The sequence below is a fragment of the Cydia amplana genome, chromosome 16 (genome assembly GCF_948474715.1).
Source record: "Cydia amplana chromosome 16, ilCydAmpl1.1, whole genome shotgun sequence".
NCBI lineage: Eukaryota > Metazoa > Arthropoda > Insecta > Lepidoptera > Tortricidae > Cydia > Cydia amplana.
Window position 1 is genome coordinate 16,543,657 of NC_086084.1, and position 20,138 is coordinate 16,563,794.

The following is a 20,138-nucleotide window of genomic DNA, read 5'->3' on the forward strand; positions in this document are numbered from 1 at the left end:
TGACAAATAGATAAATTATAATTCTTTTCACGCTTCAATAATAATCGGTATTCCAATGTAACTCGAGACGACACAATTATGATTCATTGCGATTTTCCACATGATTGAACTCAGACAAAGGATGTAAATTAGTATATAAGGCCAACAGTTTCTATTAAAGTATTCATTAATTACCCGACTATAGTGGTGTTACTTTCTACCCTTCCGCATCATATTTCATGGCGACCCTGCCAGTCGGGCTGCTTGAGGCAGCCCCAGTTTAGACGCCGCCCAGTAGCCCAGCCAGCCACCCAGCCAGCCAGCCACCCAGCCAGCCAGCCACCCAGCCAGCCAGCCAGCCAGCCAGCCAGTCAGCCAGCTAGCCCAGCAGCATAAAATAAATACACGAACGAAGATCGCGCCGACCAGCCCAGCCAAGCCGAACCAAGCACCAACCCGAGGTCATGGACAGCCAGCCCGCTAAAACCTACCAAAAAGGAAAGGTCATCATCGCTCCGAAGGAGGCGTCCAACAGCGCAAGCACTAGCCAAGCTGACAGCGGCACAGTGACAATGATAACGATAACGATAACGGTAGATACCACGGGACAGAAAACCGCAACAAGATCAGTCCAGTGGGCCACAAAACAACCTGGTTTTCAACGTCGACCCCAACTACCAACCCGGCCAGACCACCAACCGCCTCATGGACATAACAGAGTCAACACTTCCAGGAAGCAGAACCGAAGCCGATAAGTATGCCGCAGCCAAGCGAACATGACGACCAAAACAGCATCGAAAACCATGGAAGACGAAGGAAAAACATATGAAAACTAACAAGTAAGCAAGCACACCAACTACTAAAGATTTTTTTTTTCTTCTCGCCTTATTAAAATTATCAGTTAAAATTAACATTAAGTATAATATTAATCAAATCCATACTTTATCTATCTATGGGAAGATAGATCTATAATCTTAATAATGTATAATCTATTCTTTAAATATGCAGATTCGTCTGCGAGCGATATTCCAAATTCTACTATCTATTTATCTATTAATACAATTTTAATTAATTTACGATTACTACTTTATGACGAAAAACAACACATGAATACATGTAAAAAAAAAATATACATATAAATACATATTCACCAGTTAACCACAAGTAATTAATTTTAAAGTAAACAAAAAAAAAATATTTTTCACAGTAAAAAAAAAAATGGTTATATATGTACATATAGATAAAATTGAATATCAACAACTTATTAAAATAAAACAAGTAATAAAACATACATATAGATAAAATTAAATATCAACAACTAATTAAAATAAAACAAGTAATAACATAAAAACATTTTCTAATATCCATCAATAATTTCAACCAGTGCATCATTCGTTAATTAAAACAAATAAACAAAAATTTAAACAAACAATACACATATAACGCGTCGCATGGTTAACTCAAAAAACTTTACACAATCAGCAACATTAAATAATTAACACGGGGGTGCATTCCATTATTCCCATTTTTGCAATTAACTTAAGTATATTATATATTTTAAAGGCCACAACATAAAAAAAAAAAAAAAAACCACCTCGACAATAACACTAACATTGACGTCATACTAACATCATTTAGCTTCAGTAAAAACAAAACAACCCACTAACCCACCACCACCCACCACTAACACTAACACTAACAAACTAACCTAACATTTCAAAACAAAACCCATTTCCCAAGATAAAGACAAAACCACTAACAAACTAACCTAACATTAACTTTGACTAGCTGACAAACACTAGAATCTACTATTCCACACATTAAACAACATCACTTATGGTCTTTTCAAATTATTATCCAATTTAACAAAAAAAAAAAAAAAAGTAGCTTTCACACCATTTGGTTTTCAATAGGTAACATATATTTAATATATTTTTGCAAAGGCCCTCTTAACCAGTTACAAATTAATTTCGTGTTTAAAAAAAAAAAAAAAAACCCCAATCAAATCATATCACTATTACAATTAATCAATCAAACTTTTATTGGTAAAATAGAAGTATTTTATATGTCAGCACTTCATTACTATTCCAAAACACATTATTATTTTATACATGAAAACATTACTTACACAGAATATTATTATTATTTTAGGTCAAATAATTTCAGCTTACATATACTTTAATACCATTTAATGCGAATTATAATCTATTTTTTTTAAATATTATCTGTTCAATTTAATAATTTGATTTCATTTTTTTTATTGATTAACGATTTTCTATGACATGTAGTCAATCTGAGTAGATATTTTGTTTTAAATCTAAAATATAATAACAATCTTACATTAACATACATTAACTTACATTTATATATCAATAATATTCAATCCGCGAATCTACTACATAACTAATGAATTATTGCATAAAAATAAGAAAATGCCATCAGCCACTCACCACTCCCATATAAGTACTTATAACAACCAAATATAAGGAATAATACAAAAATTTAATTAGAAAAACAATATTCACATCCAACAAATTACCTATTGGTAAACAACAACAACAAAACATACAAAGTAACACAAACATATCAACACTAACTACTAATCAACTTAAACATATGATTAATGGAATGCACCAGACTTGTGAAGGCCGCGCCACGCGTGCTCGTCACACGTCACCCAATACGGAAGCACATGCAACATATGCTATGTCATCTAAAAAATTTCGAGTACATAGAAACAAGAAAAATAAATAACCACACAAAAAAAAAATTATACATTTGACGCATTAAAAAAAAATATATATAAAACTAGAAATTATTCACAACACGTAATGTGATTGTAGTGGGTATACTTATAAACATAATGTGGGTACTTTAAGATATGCATGAGATGTAATAAATCAGTCATACGCCATCAGCTGTTTAATTTGGATCTTGTCCCATACTACATGGTGTCAGGTGTGGTTTTAAGTGTGTTTTTGTGCATAAAAGTGCGTAAATTGTTGTATTAAAGGACGGATAATATTAATACAATGGTTGAGAAAACGGAGAGTGCGAAACATGTGTACGCGGCTATTCAACAGCCGGCGCCTTTACAACAAGAGGGCAATATGGCTACCAATTGGCGAGAATGGAAAATGTCGTTTGAATATTTTTTGATTGCCGCAGATAAGGCATCTGTTCCGGATGCAGAGAAATGCGCACTGTTCATGCATGTTATAGGAAAATACGGCCGAGAAATTTACGAGGAATTAGATGTTGCCGAATCTGAAAAATCTAATTATGACGTTTTGTGTAAAAAATATAGTGATTATTGTGATCCACAGAAAAATATAAATTACGAAAGACATATGTTTTTTGAGACATATCAGAAGGACATGACTTTTGATAAGTTTTTAGGGGTGTTAAAAGCGAAAAGTAAAAATTGTAGTTTTGACAGTTTAAAAAATAGCTTAATATTAACGCAACTTATTCGTGGTTTAAAAGATGTACAAATGAAGGAAAAGCTACTGGCAAAAACGTCATTAGGTTTAGAGGAGGCCGTAACTTGGTGTCGAGCGGCAGAGCGAGCGGGTCAGCAAGCGGCGGGCTGCGGTGTGCAGCATGCGACGAGCGGCGCAGGCGGCGGCGCGGTGGAGCGCTTGTGGCGCGACGGAGCGCGGGCGGCGGGCGCGTCCGCGGCGCGGGGCCGGTGGCGCGGCGGCCGCGGCGCCCGAGGCGGCCAGGCGCGGAGCGCGCCTCAACGCCAAGCGCCACGACATTATTACTCAAATAATGTGTGCGATAAGTGTGACTTGAGGCATAGCGTGAGTGACCGGTGTCCGGCGTCGGGGATTCCGTGCTATCGGTGTGATAGGGTTGGACATTTCGCGAAGTGTTGTCGTGTGCGACCTGTGCAGCCGCAAGTCCGCGAGATGGTCGGCGGTGATGGCGGTGACGAGGACGGTGATGTAAACGAGGACTTTGGTGAGCTTATTTTGTACAATATTAATATTGATGCGGCCGAGTGTACCGAGTCGTGGACGGAAATGATTAGTGTGGATGGCGTGGATATAAATTTCAAATTGGACAGTGGTGCGGCTGCCACGGTAATGTCATTAAATTCATATTTAAAGGCAGGTTTTAATACGGAAAACTTGAGAAAAAGTGACACTGTACTGAGACAAATCGACAAGCAGCGATTGCCGGTAGTAGGTTATTTTAATGCGTCGTTGTTGTGTAATAATAATAGGAAAATAATACAAAAAGTTTATGTATTGCGGGTGAATTGTAATAATTTGTTGGGATTAAAAGCATGTATCAATTTGAATTTTATTGTCCGAACTAGTGATTCTACTGACAGTAGTTTGAAAATTAAAGAAGTTAAAATTGACGAATCAGTATTTGATGGCATAGGATGTTTGCCAACAGTATGTAAAATAGAATTAGATAAGACTGTACAGCCGGTGGTTGCCTGTTCGCGAAAAATACCTCTGAAACTGCGTCCTCGTTTAAAGGAAGAACTCGATAATATGGTTAAGTTGGGTGTAATTGTAAGGGAGGATGGTCCCACAGACTGGGTTTCAAATATAGTGGTAGTGGAAAAACCGGATAATAAACTTCGTATATGTTTAGATCCTAAACATCTAAACAAGGCAGTAAAACGAAGTCACTTTTTACTTCCAACACTGGAAGAGATAACCAGTAATCTCTCGGGGGCTAAGTTTTTCTCTAAATGTGATGCAAAAAATGGCTTCTGGATGGTACGTTTAGATGAGGAAAGCTCTAAGCTTTGTACGTTTTCAACTCCTGAGGGTAGATTTAGGTACATTAGAATGCCCTTCGGAATTAACTGTGCACCTGAAATCTTTCATAATGAAATGTCAAAAATATTTAAAATGGAGGGGGTAGAGGTTTACTGTGACGACATTTTGATTTGGGGAAAAACTGAACAGGAACACGATAATCGACTAAAGGAAGTTATGAGACGGGCGTTGGTAAATGGGGTCAAATTTAATAAAAATAAATGTGTATTCAAGGTGCCTGAAATTATTTTTTTAGGTCACAGTTTTAATGCCGATGGTATGAAACCAGATAATAGTCGGGTGAAGGCAATAAGCAACTTACCAAAGCCGACTGATAAGAAAGACCTTGAGCGGTTTTTGGGAGTTACTAATTATCTTTCGAGATTCATTCCTCAATATTCAGAGATATCGGCACCGTTGCGTAGTCTATTAGCAAAAAATGTTCAATTTCAGTGGCTCCACACTCATGACAACGCGTTCAAAGAATTAAAGTCAAAAATAAGTAGTAGTCCAGTATTAGCATATTATTCGCCGCATGAAGCGGTGTGTGTGTCAGTAGATGCGAGCTCGCGTGGCCTGGGCGCGTGTCTGATGCAGGGCGGGCGGCCCGTCGCCTATGCGGCGCGCACGCTAACGCCTGCGGAGACGCGCTGGGCGCAAATCGAGAAAGAGCTGCTCGCAGTGGTTTTCGGGTGCACTCGATTTCACCAATACATTTATGGGCATAGTGTTATTAGTGTGGAAAGCGACCATAAGCCGCTGGAAGCTATCATGAGAAAACCACTTAATGAAACACCGGCGCGCCTCCAGCGCATGCTTTTAAAATTGCAGCATTATAATATAGATCTCCGCTACAAGCCCGGAAAAGAGATGTTTATTGCGGACACATTGTCGAGAGCGCCTAGCGAGGCGGGCGTCGATAGTGATGTGTGTAAGGATGTAGTGGTGCACGTTAACATGTTATATAATAATGTGGAGGCGACACCCGAAATGCTAGGCAGAATAAAGGAGGACACGTTGAGGGACCCCGTCCTGATGGCGATTTGTGAATACTACCATAACGGGTGGCCCTATAACAAAAGAGAGGTCAAGGATATCGTGAAGCCATACTGGGACGTGCATGACGAGCTTCACGATGTAAATGGTATTTTATTTAGAAATGAGAGAATTGTGATACCGGCTTCGTTACGCAAAGAGATGGTGCGTCGAGTTCATGAGGGCCACCTGGGGGTGGATAAATGCCAGAGGCGAGCGCGCGGAGTGATGTGGTGGCCCGGCATGGCCCGGGACGTGGAGCGCGCCGTGCTGGCGTGCGAGACGTGCCAGCGACACCGCGCGGCGCCCGCGCGCGAGCCGCTGCAGCCGCACGAGGTGCCCGAGCGCCCGTGGCAGGTACTGGCGGCGGACATTTTTGAGTTTAAAGGTAAACTGTTTTTATTGGTGGTAGATTATTTTTCGAAATTTGTGGAAATAAGTTGTTTAAATAACTTACAAAGTGGTACCGTAATTGAATCACTCAAACAAATGTTCAGTCGGCATGGGATACCAGAAAAATTGGTCACCGACAATGGGACACAATTTACGTCTATGGAGTTTAAAGGATTTTGTAAACAATGGGAATTTGCCCATGTCACCAGTTCACCTCTGTACCCGAGATCGAACGGTCTCGCGGAACGCAATGTACGCACAATTAAGGGATTAATGATAAAAGCCTACGAAACAGGGAGTGATTGGTACCTCGGCTTACTAAATTTCAGAAATTCACCTGTGACAGGTGAAACATACTCTCCGGCTCAATTATTAATGAGTCGAAGTTTAAAAACACGTTTACCGGTAACAGATGCGTTATTGAAACCGCGAACGATTGATCGTCGTTTATTTAAAGACGAGAGATCCGCAAGGATAAATAATTACAAATCAAACTATGATCGTGGCACTAGGGCCTTACCACAATTAAATCCTAACGATACGGTACGCGTGAAGCAAAACAAAGAGTGGGTAAAATCACAAATAGTTAACCAAGCTCAAGACGGACGTTCGTACTGGCTACGAACTAACGATGGAGGAGTGTACAGAAGGAACCGTCAGCACATATTGAAAGTCCCAGACACAACCAGCGAATCAGCTGCTCGTAGTCAACCTAACAGTGGCCATACGCGAGGTTATTTGGACTGGGACCAGTTTCAGGGTCCTCGAGGGCCGGCAACTAGTGCCGCGACCACCAGGCCCGACCCGCAACCATCGACTTCGGCTAATGGGAATTATGTAACTCGAAGTGGCAGAGTAGTACAACCGCCTCAACGGTATTAATTTATGAATTTTCCTTAAATGACACTTAGCACTGTACTGTTTACAAACGTGAAGTTTATGTTTAAGTCATTTCGAACGTTAACTTAGAGACTCAAGGTCTAAATTCCATTGTTCCTTATAATGTAATATTAATTATTCGAAGGAAAATATTCAATAATATTTACATTATTTACAAGTAACTTGATTTTGTTAAATGGTTCAGTTAATTATTATGATCATTTCATTATTGTTTCTCTAATATTACTGTTAGAGTATAACATGTATTTTTTCTTCTTAGTTACATTTTATTTTGTTTTGCAATTTGAAATAGCATAATACAACTAAATAAAAATAAATGTATAAGGGGAAGGACAGTAGGTATGTTGTAATATGTATTCTTTTATTAATTAAGTGTACCAATTGTTGTATAAGGTTTATTCTAGTATTATATTGCATGATAGGTTAACAGTAAAGTTCGAAGACCTTTGATTAGGCATTGTATAAGAAGGGAGATGTAGTGGGTATACTTATAAACATAATGTGGGTACTTTAAGATATGCATGAGATGTAATAAATCAGTCATACGCCATCAGCTGTTTAATTTGGATCTTGTCCCATACTACAGTGATGATAAAAGCAAAATTTAGGTATTATACGAGTAGCTATAAAAATAAAAAAAAAATATAATGAAAGAAATAAAATAAAAAGAAAGGAAAAATATAAATAACACATTGAGAGAGCTAAATCAGATAAGTGTTGCAAACAAACAATTAGCCTGATCACCTAAAAGTTATTGCGACTCTTATATGCTTTAAGTTTTCAAAATGATGGTTTTGTTTCAAAACTGGGAAGCTCGTGGAAATAAATAATGTAAGCAAGGTACACCAGGATACAACCAGGCAATAACCCTTGAAACCTAGACAATTCGAGCGAGCTCTCAATTGCAGCGGTCCTTGGGCACACGGAAAGTTTTTTACAGCTGTTCCGATGTGTGAAAACAACTGTCTGGCAATACATATTAACGCGTAATATGTATTAGCGCGCTATAATAAATAATAAATAATGAATTTTTGTATCCTTAATAAATATGTTGTATGTAAACAAAGGGTCGGCCGACCGAGAGCGCTATTAAAAGGCGCCGTGTACTTTTTAAAAGACAGGTGACAAGAATCACGAAGTCAGCTTACATTATTAGGTCACAATGTAGACATTACAAAATGGCTCATTAGCGATCGATTCTTGGAATAATAAACAATTTCCCACAAATCACGAGCAAGAATTATGATTAAAAAGAAGAAAATACCCAGGAAAATAATAGACACTATAGCACTATTAGGATAGATTTTTTTTTACTACCAAACACTGAATCCTTGAGACATCATACGGTCGAGTTACCTAGCATGAATGTCCTTGGACACATAGTATGTTTATTAATATAAACATGTGTTAAAAAAAAACAGCCTGTAAAAAAAAAAAAAAAAAAAATATATGAAAATCTAAATATAACATTACACTAAATAAATAAATAAAAAACAACTCAGTCAATATAGAAAAGAAAATAAATAAATAATTAAATAAATTATGAACTAAATAGGTATATTTAAGAATAAAACTAAATTAAAACAAAGAACATTAACCATGTCTAAATTAAACGTAATACTTACAATAAATAAATACCTAAAATTACAGATAATGATAAATAAATCAAGTAAATAACAATAAAAAAAAAAAAAATACATACTTTATTAAATAATTAATAATAATAGTTTTATATTTTACTTTTATATCCATATTATAAAATAAAAACCTAACTTAAGATGAAAGATAAATAAAGATTAAAATAATAATCACATAAAATACCTTACATGTAAAATATGAATACAATACACGTTGTATTGTGTCAAGAATATAATAATAAATAAGTGAATTCATGAATAGTTTACATGTCGAAGAGAATTAGCAAAGATAAGTACCTAACAATCTACTTGCCATACCTACAATAGGTCCATATGATAAAATATAAAAATGAATAAAATAAAATAAAATAAAACCCACTTAATTTAAAAGTTAGAGTTTGTTCGTCATCAATGTAGAAAAATTCTTTGTAACCACATAGTTATAACTACCCAATGTATAAAGGAGCCATTTACTGTTATTCAAAATCAGGGTACAAATATTAGCATTCAGTAAAGAACACATTATAAAAAAAAAAAAACACACACACACACACACATTTTATGAAACCTTTATATTGTCAATAACATATTATCAAAAGTATTATTTAATACTTTTCGGCATCTAAAAAAAAAAACAGTTTAAATTAAACCGTAATCATATATAACAAATATTGTAAAACAAATAGACCCATTTATAATTTTAACTCTTATCCCATAGAACTTAAGTATAGATTACAAAAATCCCAAGAGGATGCTAGAAATAATTTAATTAAGTCAAAATTATCAAGAAAAACTAATTATGATGTAAAAACCAATCCCATAAATTATAAAACAGGAGATTTAGTATTAGTGAAAAAGGAAAATATATATATATAATGATAAAATGGACCCAGTGTATACGGGACTATTAACGGTAATTTAAGATCAAGGTGAAAATGTTAAAATATTAGTTTCAGAAAAAAGAATATTTGATGCATAAAAACCGAACAAAACCCTACCATGTATAAATAAAAAACAAAAAAAAAAAGAAAAAAAAAAGAAAATAAATACAAACACAAAAAACAGATAAAACCTAAGATCTAAGCACATGCCGCCATCCAAATAAGGAACCATAAGTAAAAGAGTGTCCTATAACGCATAACATGTAGGTAAAGATAAACACATATAGTAAAATTATAGTAAAATTACCTACTTATAGTAAAATTATTACATTCATGTTATTTATTTCCTCAATATATACTATATTACCCAAGTATTTATTTAGCCTAAACATTAAACCTATCTTCACATATGTCATAGTATCATACAGTATAATATTATAAATACATACACAAACATAAACATGTATATATATATATATATATATATATATATATATACACACATACCTATATTATTTTCTACACAAACTAAAATAGTCTTAGCCGTAGAGTGTTAAATAAAAAAAATGTCTATGTCTACATGTTAGTGCAACAATGCATTCAATAGCTATCTTAAAAATGTAATGTTAGAAATAGGCATGTAAGCAAATTATGTATCCAGGTAGCAGTAAGATTTGTTAATTTAATCTTTAAGAACCAATATGTATACCATAGAATTAAGTACATATATTTGTAAACCAAAAATAGTTCTATAAATGTACTATTTTTGTCTCAAAAAAAAGGAGAGAGTTGTAGTGAGGCCACACAGCTGATCACAGCTGATCAGCTGACAAATAGATAAATTATAATTCTTTTCACGCTTCAATAATAATCGGTATTCCAATGTAACTCGAGACGACACAATTATGATTCATTGCGATTTTCCACATGATTGAACTCAGACAAAGGATGTAAATTAGTATATAAGGCCAACAGTTTCTATTAAAGTATTCATTAATTACCCGACTATAGTGGTGTTACTTTCTACCCTTCCGCATCATATTTCAGAACATGGTACAGCAGTTCTTCTAACAATCTATGCTACTATTGTCTACTCGCTGACGGGACAGAATAACAACAAGAAATAGTTGATTGACCCAAATAATTAATATTTGGTTCTTATGTACAAAATCCTGGTCACGGCACCAAATTGTAATCGTACCATTAAATTAATTTTTCTACTCCAGCACTTAAATGTGTCAATTAAATGACTGACAGTGATATCTAAAGCAATGTCATTTGAATGCTTTGTCTATAGGCTCATAAGATGACTGCTAGCAGTCATCTTATGAGTATAATACAACTGCTTTATTTTTTTTAAAGATACAAGTTCCGATCATCTTGATTGAAAGAGGTATGTTTTCATTTACAATAATAACTCTTTTTTTTTAAATAATAACTCAATTTTTTTTAAATAATAACTCATTTTTTAATAATAACTCTTTTTTTTTAATAATAACTCTTTGTTTTTTTTTTTTTGCTGCAGCTGTCATAGAAAAAGTAATGTATGCAACAGCTCATAATTGGTTCTTAAAATTCTCGGGTCTTTTTTTACAAAACTCGACTACGTCTCGTTTTGTAACTTCGACCCTTGAATTTTAAGAACCCTTATTATATCACTGTTGCATAAACTACTATAATAACAATCAAATAAAATATTTGCACTTTAGATGATTGCTAGTCAACAAACTGTTCGGTGCAGACTCACCTTGAGGTTGGAGATGTGTCGGAACACGAAGGGGTTGTTGACGGCGATCTGTCTCCGGATGCGGTCGTTCATGGCGTTCACATACGTTTGATAGACGGCCATACATTTCTTGGCCAGAGATGATGCGTAGTAGATCGGCACGTCATGCAGCTCGGGGTGGAGGGACCAGTATTCGTCTGCAAAAAATAAGGCACGTAAAACCTATGAAAAATATTTTTAAAAATGCCGATATATCTTTTTTCTACTCCCGTACTTTTATTTGTCATTTAAAGGGTCGTCGGCACACACCTTTAAAACCCTACCACCTTATAGGTTGTCAAGACAAGTCTTTAGTCTCCTTAAAAAAAGCATTTGTGCATACACGCAGTATCTTTTTGGCACTTTTACGATACTTCGTGTAATGACCACTTAAAAAATATTGAAATAAATACAAGGTTGCCAACCTTATTTTAAATGTCATCTCTGACAAATAAGTGAACCATAGACATTGTTTTTTTTTAATTTCATTTATTCTTTTTCCGCCCGTACCCTCCATTTTTTTTTGCTACATCTTGAATGAAAAATATTTGTTAAATTTACAATTTTATTTCAAAGTAAGTGCTCGGTCGTAGAAAAAGTATTGTATGCAATGCAACGTTGTTTAACTGAATCAAAAAATACTCGTGGCGTCTTTATTTTCGTGGTCTGTAGTTTAATGTTTATATTATTTTATTAAGTGTTTTGTGTTACTAACATAGCTGTAAGTATTTATATTATTTTGTGTTACTAACATAGCTGTAAGTTTTGTGTAGTATGTAATACTTATGGACAAAAGTCTGAAATAAAGAATTTTATTTGTGAGCATTTCTAAAATTAAATATCAATTTTATTTCAATATCAACATAAAAAGAGAATAGTTTAATTTAAATGTAATTGTAATTGGCAATAAAATAGAGGTTGCACTGGCAACACGTAAAATGGGAGACTAGGACGATTTAATCTGTGGGTGTATCGGAAAACCAACGGTGAAGTGTATGGGAAAAACAGAAGAAATATCAAAGATACTGCTCTGTAAAGGCTCTGATTAATGATTATAGTTTGTATATCTTTACATACATAGTTGTTTTATTAACAGTGTTAACAATCAGAAGTGTAGGACGACTGAAAACGCTCATCATCGCTTTGGTATGTACATTTGAATTTACTTGTAAAGGAACTGTCATATTTGCCGTGAAGTACCTATTTTGGGAATGAAACTTAATCGGTATTATTTATTGAAATGATAGCGATATAAACAGAACTGTATGTTCCGATCGGCAATTCATCAGTTCTTTCATTTATTTATTCATACGCTGGTACTACGACAAGTCAAGTGCTTACCCACAATATATTTTTTAAAGATGCTATAATAAAAATAAACCTTAAAACTTTACGAATAAGGTTTCTTTTATAGATTGCGTAATTGGTAATAATGAGTTCAAAGTCATTGAACAAAGAGATTATTTTACAGATTCGTGCATATGTTTTTTTTTTTAGCAGGAAAATACTTAGATGTTGTACGTAGGTATGTATCTACTATGTAGTAGGGATGGCTGAACTAGTAATTTCGGTTTCGGTATTTCCCGGGAGCAAATCCTAATTTAGGCATGTATTGGATTGTAAGCAATCGTTCGATTAATTTGGTTTTGAATGAATTACATTCTGTTTCGTATGGTTATACATATACCCGTGCTATTTAAAACATTATTTGGGAACAATCCTAATTTATAGACATTCAATAACAATTTAATAACGAGGCAGAATAAATGGTGTTTATGTATGTATGTATATACTTTATTGCACATGGAAATAAAAACACGAGAAACATAGTTACAGAGTAAATTAAATACAACAAAGGCGATCTTATCCCTGTATGGTGACTCTTCCAGTTAACCTTTTCTCTCATTGTCGCAACATCACTACAATACACATACTACGATATTATACTCGTAGGAGTTTAAGATACTTATCCAATAAAACTATTTATTTTAAGTTCTTTGTAGGTTAGCATAAATGTTAACAAGAGTATGCTAAAAAAAGAAGTTCTATTTCAATGACAATAAAACTCAAATTCACTTGCAATTTGAAGTATTAAACTAAGTAAAAATAAGGCAAACGCCACCTATAGTAAATACAGGTTGAAAGACAAGCGCGGCTGACATTCGGTCGTCTTGCTTGCGCTCGCGTGTTTTGCATATAAGTGCATTGTTTCAACGCAGTGTGTCGTGTCGTGTCGTTGCATTCCATCTCGTTTTAATACCCATTCTGAAAGATTACACCTTTAAACGTAAATGTACAAAAGAACGCAATCATTATTTTAAGATGCACGATCAATAGTGGCATTTTTATACATAAAACGGTAGCATAATAATCTAGTTACCCAATAAATTAAGAATAATAATATAAATCGAACAAAGGGCCGTGCGTTAGGACAATATATACGATACATATACACTGTCGACTTAACATAGTTTCGTTATAGCTATCGGAATGTTATGTACATTGTACATCTAGATTTTAATGGTTTTTAAGTCTGTAATGCATATTACTAATGAATTCACATTTTATCCTGTCCCTTAACTACCAATTTTCTCAAAAAAATTACTAAAACGAATTAATTATGTATTGTATGAAAGTAGACATTGCCGTTATGTCTAGTGTGGATAGTGATCGTTATACCCCTCCATTACCTGATAATACTCGGCGTAAGAGGACTCGGAGTCCTTCAGTAACGCTCACCACTAAGAAAGCTAGAAGACATGTTACCCGTGATAAATCTGCGGCGTGCGCTAGGAACAGAAGAGGGGCGCATAAAAGACGTCATCGCTCGTCTACTAGGCATTCAAATTCACGCCGTATGGGCCGAAGTCGATCACGGCACATAAGAGGACGGCGTACTCACCGAGCTAGTAGTAGTTCAACTAGTACATCTATTTCCAGTCGAAACAAACGACATACTAACGATAATACCTCTAGTTATGATACCTCGAGTAGCTGCTACAGTGGTTCGTCATGTTCTGAATCAACCCGTTCTCCGTCAAGACGGCGTGGCTATAATACTAGGCGCAAACTTCGCAGGGCGTCTTCTAGTAAGAGTGGAAGTGTAATGGAGAGATTTATAAATGCAATTAGTAATCACGGTAAAAATACCTTCATAGGTTCGCATGACGTTATACCCAAATTCGACCCCAGCGAAAAGACTCAGTCGACCAAAGACTGGCTGAGAAAAGTAAACGAAACGGCAGCTATATATAAATGGAGTGATAAGCAAACCATCTTTCATGCACTACCAAAACTAACGGGCCTAGCAAAACGATGGTATGAAGGGCTCTCAACGGTTAGATATTCGTGGAAGGAATGGCAACGCAAATTGTCTCGCAGTTTTCCAGATGACCGTAATTACGCTGATAGGCTTTCTGAAATGTTGGCTAGGACAAGCAGACGAGAGGAATCTCTCGAAGAATATTTTTACGATAAATCGAAATTAGTCAGTCGCTGCAATATAAAAGGTAAAGAAGCAGTTGACTGCATAATACATGGAATTTTCGACTTCAACATAAAATTAAATGCACAAGGGGCCAACTTTAGGAGCCCTAGTAAACTGCTAAGGTATTTACGTAGCATTGCCCTCAAACGAAATAGTAACCGAACCGAGGTAAAGAAGCCGAATCATCCGATAAAAACATCAACACCCTCTTTAAAAAGTAATGAAATACATAAAACTAGTCAAAGAGCAAATCGTGTTTGTTATAACTGCTCCGAACCTGGACATATCGCGCCTAATTGTCGTAAAAATCCCCACAAATGCACTAAATGCAGTAAACTAGGACATTTGCCCGAATATTGTCGACGGGGTACGGAAAACTTGAATACAAATACCAATTCAAACACGGGCAATACAGAAATTGTAATTAAAAAGGTATGTATTACAGGTCAAAATATACGTAGTAAAATTTATAATAAAATAGTTTACATTAACGATAAAGAAAGGACTGCATTTATTGACTTCGGTAGTGAATGCACCGTAATAAAACAAAGTTCAGTACAAGAATTGAATTTAAAAATGTGTACACGAGACATGCCTATACTGAAAGGATTCGCTTTAGGTACATTACAAGCTATTGGTAGGGTTTGTTTCGATATAATGGTAGATTTCGTCAAAATGGAAACAGAAGCATATGTTGTTCCTGACCAATATTTGAACACGGATCTGTTAGTTGGACAGAATGTCACAGAGATGCCTGAAGTGATAGTTTACAAAACGAGCTCCAATCTGGTACTTTTCTCCGAAAACTCTGAATTCAATAAAATTCTTGTACGCAACGTTGAGGATGTTACAGTACAAAATGTAAGAGTTATAAAAGTACAATGCGATAGTAGTTATAGTGGATTAATCTATGTACCCGGAAGTATTTCTCAGAAAGAAGGCGAAGAATTCATGATTTTGCCAGGATTTTATCATATTAATGGTGGGTTTGGGCAGATCCCGGTGATGTCATTTATCAGCCAAAATGTTTTACTAAAAAAAGACCGACTTCTAACGCGTGCTAAAATGATACCAATTAATATAAAAACAATGCAAAATCATAAACCCGATGAATTTGTGGTAAATTCAATAAATCTATCAAATGGTGACTCTTTTTGCGATTCTAATCATACCACGATTACATTAGACATGCTCAATATAGGAGAAGACTTGACACCAGAACAACAACAAGGTTTGTTAGACTTAATTAACGAGTTCAGGGATTGTTTTGCATTAAATCTAAATGAGTTGGGTATGACTAACGTAACGGATATGCACATCACTCTGCAAGATAATTCACCGGTCTCATATAAACCATATCGACTACCGTATAGTGAACGTTTGATTGTCAGAGATTTAATAAACGAATTACTGGAGGCTAAAATCATACAAGAATCAAACTCATCATACGCAAGTCCGATAGTTCTAGTAAAAAAGAAAAACAACGAGTACCGCTTATGTGTTGACTACCGGGCGTTAAATAAGAAAACGGTGAAGGACTCATATCCGATGCCAGTTATTGACGACCAACTGGACCGTTTAAGTGGCCAAGTATATTTCACGAGTCTCGATCTTAAGTCGGGGTATTATCAGATACCTATGGCAGAAGACTCAATGCACCTAACTTCTTTTGTAACGCCTGACGGACATTATCAATATACACGTATGCCGTTTGGTTTGGTCAATGCCCCGGCTGTGTTTCAACACATGGTCAATAAAGCATTAGGAAAGGATCGGTACGACCTCGCTATTCCATATATGGATGATTTATTATCCCCTGCTAAATCCATAGACGAGGGATTAGCTAAGTTACGGAAGATTCTAGTTTCATTGCGAAACGCAAAATTAACTTTAAATATAACCAAATGTCATTTTTTTGAAAAGAAGCTCGATTATTTAGGCTACGAAGTATCGAATGAAGGATTACGGCCCGGTACGAAGAAGATTGAAGCTGTGGCTTCATTCCCTACCCCAACAAATGTTCACCAAGTGAGACAGTTTGTGGGTCTGTCTAGTTTCTTCCGAAGGTTTATATCTGGTTTTGCAAGTATCGCAAAACCCTTGACTAGTCTTACAAAGTCCAACACGCCTTGGAAATGGGTCAAAGAACAAGAAACCGCATTCCAAAATATAAAAACTAAATTAGTCGCTAGACCGATATTGGCGCTGTATAATCCATCCTATTTGACCGAAGTACATTGTGACGCTAGTAAACTGGGATATGGAGGTATATTATTACAAAGACCTGATGAAAAAGCTGCATTAAAACCAGTAGCCTACTTTAGCAAACAAACGACTAAAGAAGAGGAACATTTACACTCATACGAGTTAGAAACCCTTGCTGTCGTATTGTCCTTAAAGAAATTTAGAACTTATTTAATAGGGATTCCGTTCAAGGTATATACTGACTGCAACGCTTTAAGATCTACGTTGACAAAGAGAGATTTAGTGCCTCGGATTGCTCGATGGTGGTTATTGCTTCAAGAGTATAACTTTACTGTTGAGTACAGACCCGGTCAAAATATGAAGCACGTGGATGCTTTAAGTAGAAACCCCATTCAAGTAGATTCTCAAGATGATACCGAAGAAATACGTCAATTTGAAATCATGCATATTACGTCAACGGAATGGCTGCAAACTGTCCAAATGACTGACCAAAAGATAAAACTAATAAAAAGCATTTTGAATACTGACAGCACAGAGATTAAGGATATCACACAGAATTACGTTTTACAAAATGATAAACTGTATCGAAAAGTAGGTGACGAACTAAAATGGGTTGTACCCAATGGTGCAAGATGGCGTGTATGTCAAATGTGCCACGACGAGGCAGGACATTTTTCATTCGACAAAACAATAGATAAAATGAAAAAAGATTACTGGTTTCCAAAAATGAATAGGTTTGTACGTAAATATGTTTCAGCGTGTCTTAGTTGTGCATACAATAAGACTTCAACTACTAAAAGTAGTGGATATTTGCACCCGATTCCGAAAGGCAACATTCCCTTCCACACGTTGCATATGGATCATCTTGGTCCATTTGTGAGAAGTAAACAGGGTAATTCTTATATACTGGGAGTTATTGACGGTTTTAGCAAATTTATTTTTATAAAGGCTGTTAAAAATCTGAAAAGCAAGACCACTATTACGGTTTTAACCGATATATTTAGTGTAATAGGCAGTCCTAAAATAATTATATCTGATCGAGGTACTAGCTTCACTTCTGCCGCGTTCACAAAGTACGTAAAGTCTATTGGTGCAAAGCACATTCTTAACGCCGTGGCGACACCTCGAGCTAATGGCCAAATAGAAAGGTACAACCGTACCATACTGGAATCTTTGGCAGCGTCTAACCATGGACAAGACGAGCGTGACTGGGATCAACATATAAATAACATCCAAACAACTCTGAATAATACCATAAATCGTGGAACTGGCACATCACCGTCAGAAATCGTTTACGGACGGAGAATGACTAGCCCTCAAGAAGGTCCTGTCCTAAATGCGATACGAGACCAGGACTCTAATATTCAACAGAGACATGAGACTGACAACGAAACAGATACATTGACACAAAATGAGCAAGACGCGGAGACTTGCGTATCTGAAAGTATTAGGGATACTATCCGTGAGGCTGCTGTTGAAAATATAAAGAAAAATCAAGAATTGATGAAAGCTCGCTATGATAAAGATAAAGCACCCACCAAATTTTTCAATTTGGGGGATCTGGTCATGATTCCCAACAACCATCTGCCCGCGAATGGGAAAAGCAAAAAATTATGTCCTAAATTTAGAGGACCGTATAAAATTAGTGCTGTCCTAGCAAACGATCGTTACGAAATTATCAGCATTGATGGACATTCTAAACGAAAGTACAAAAGTATATATCCAGCGGATGTTTTAAAGAGATGGATAACCTTTTCATTGCCAGATGGCGAGGATGATACTACTAATAACACCAGCGACAGTAGTGACAACGATACTGAACTGACTGACGAAAAAGACAATTAGATTTCAAATTTTGTATAAAGTATTCCACCAATAACCCTCCTTCCATATTTTCCTTTTTAATTTGAATAAGATGCTTTTCGAATAGCAAAGTCCTATTCCTAGTGAATGTTGCAGGATATGAATAACTAGTCAACAGTTGCTATTTGGGCGTGGCGTGCCTTGCTGAATAATGTCATTAATGGAAATAAAAAGTGTAAGTAAAAAATAAAATAAAATAAGGATTTATATAATTAGAATAAGGGCAATATTCTGTGCTCGCTTGGTATCATATTTAATACGTTTTTACATAACTACATATATAATTATTCATTAGTTTAAAGTGAAGAGATACACTGAAATATGCTGTGTAATGCGGTGATCAGTGATTAAATGAAAATGAATATTTGTACTGAAATATGCCGTGTAATGCGGTGATCAGTGATTAAATAAAAATTAATATTTGCACTGAAATATGCTGTGTAATGCGGTGATCAGTGATTAAATTAAAATTAATATTTGTACTGAAATATGCCGTGTAATGCGGTGATCAGTGATTCAATGAACATGAATGTTTGAGCTGAAACATGCCGTGTAATATGGTGATCAGTGAATTAATTAACATGAATGTTTGAGCTGAAATATGCCGCGTAATGCGGTGATCAGTGACTAAATTGAACAGTTATATTAAAATATACCACATACTGGACAGTAATTAGAATTATTATTCGAATTAATTTTTATTTTTATTTTATCATTTACAGGTATTCTAAAAGAAGAGCAGCAGACGCCACCCAAACAGATCATCAAGAATAACGAGAAGAAGACTGGAGATTACAATTGATTTTTATAGTAGTAGGATTGGATTTTACGTGAAAATTGAGATACTGAAATAGCTATTTAATTTTGAATAATATTGTTTTACTTTTTTTTACACTTACATATTTGATTGCAGTGTAACATAGAGTATAGAGACATACATCGTTGTGAATGGCCGAAACGGAATAGGGACATTCCGACTAACAGGAAGGCCGTCTGTGAGCATTTCTAAAATTAAATATCAATTTTATTTCAATATCAACATAAAAAGAGAATAGTTTAATTTAAATGTAATTGTAATTGGCAATAAAATAGAGGTTGCACTGGCAACACGTAAAATGGGAGACTAGGACGATTTAATCTGTGGGTGTATCGGAAAACCAACGGTGAAGTGTATGGGAAAAACAGAAGAAATATCAAAGATACTGCTCT

The 20,138-nt window shown here is 35.4% G+C and overlaps 1 protein-coding gene across 1 annotated transcript in view; it reads right to left on the minus strand.

The window, feature by feature from the left end:
* The window catches only part of LOC134655122 (cleavage and polyadenylation specificity factor 73), a 39,288-nt gene that overhangs the window by 14,860 nt on the left and 4,290 nt on the right, over positions 1-20,138 (minus strand). The window contains exon 8 of the mRNA XM_063510582.1: positions 11,357-11,532. Coding sequence (XP_063366652.1) covers positions 11,357-11,532 — 176 coding nt within the window. The remainder of the gene's footprint in view (positions 1-11,356; positions 11,533-20,138) is intronic.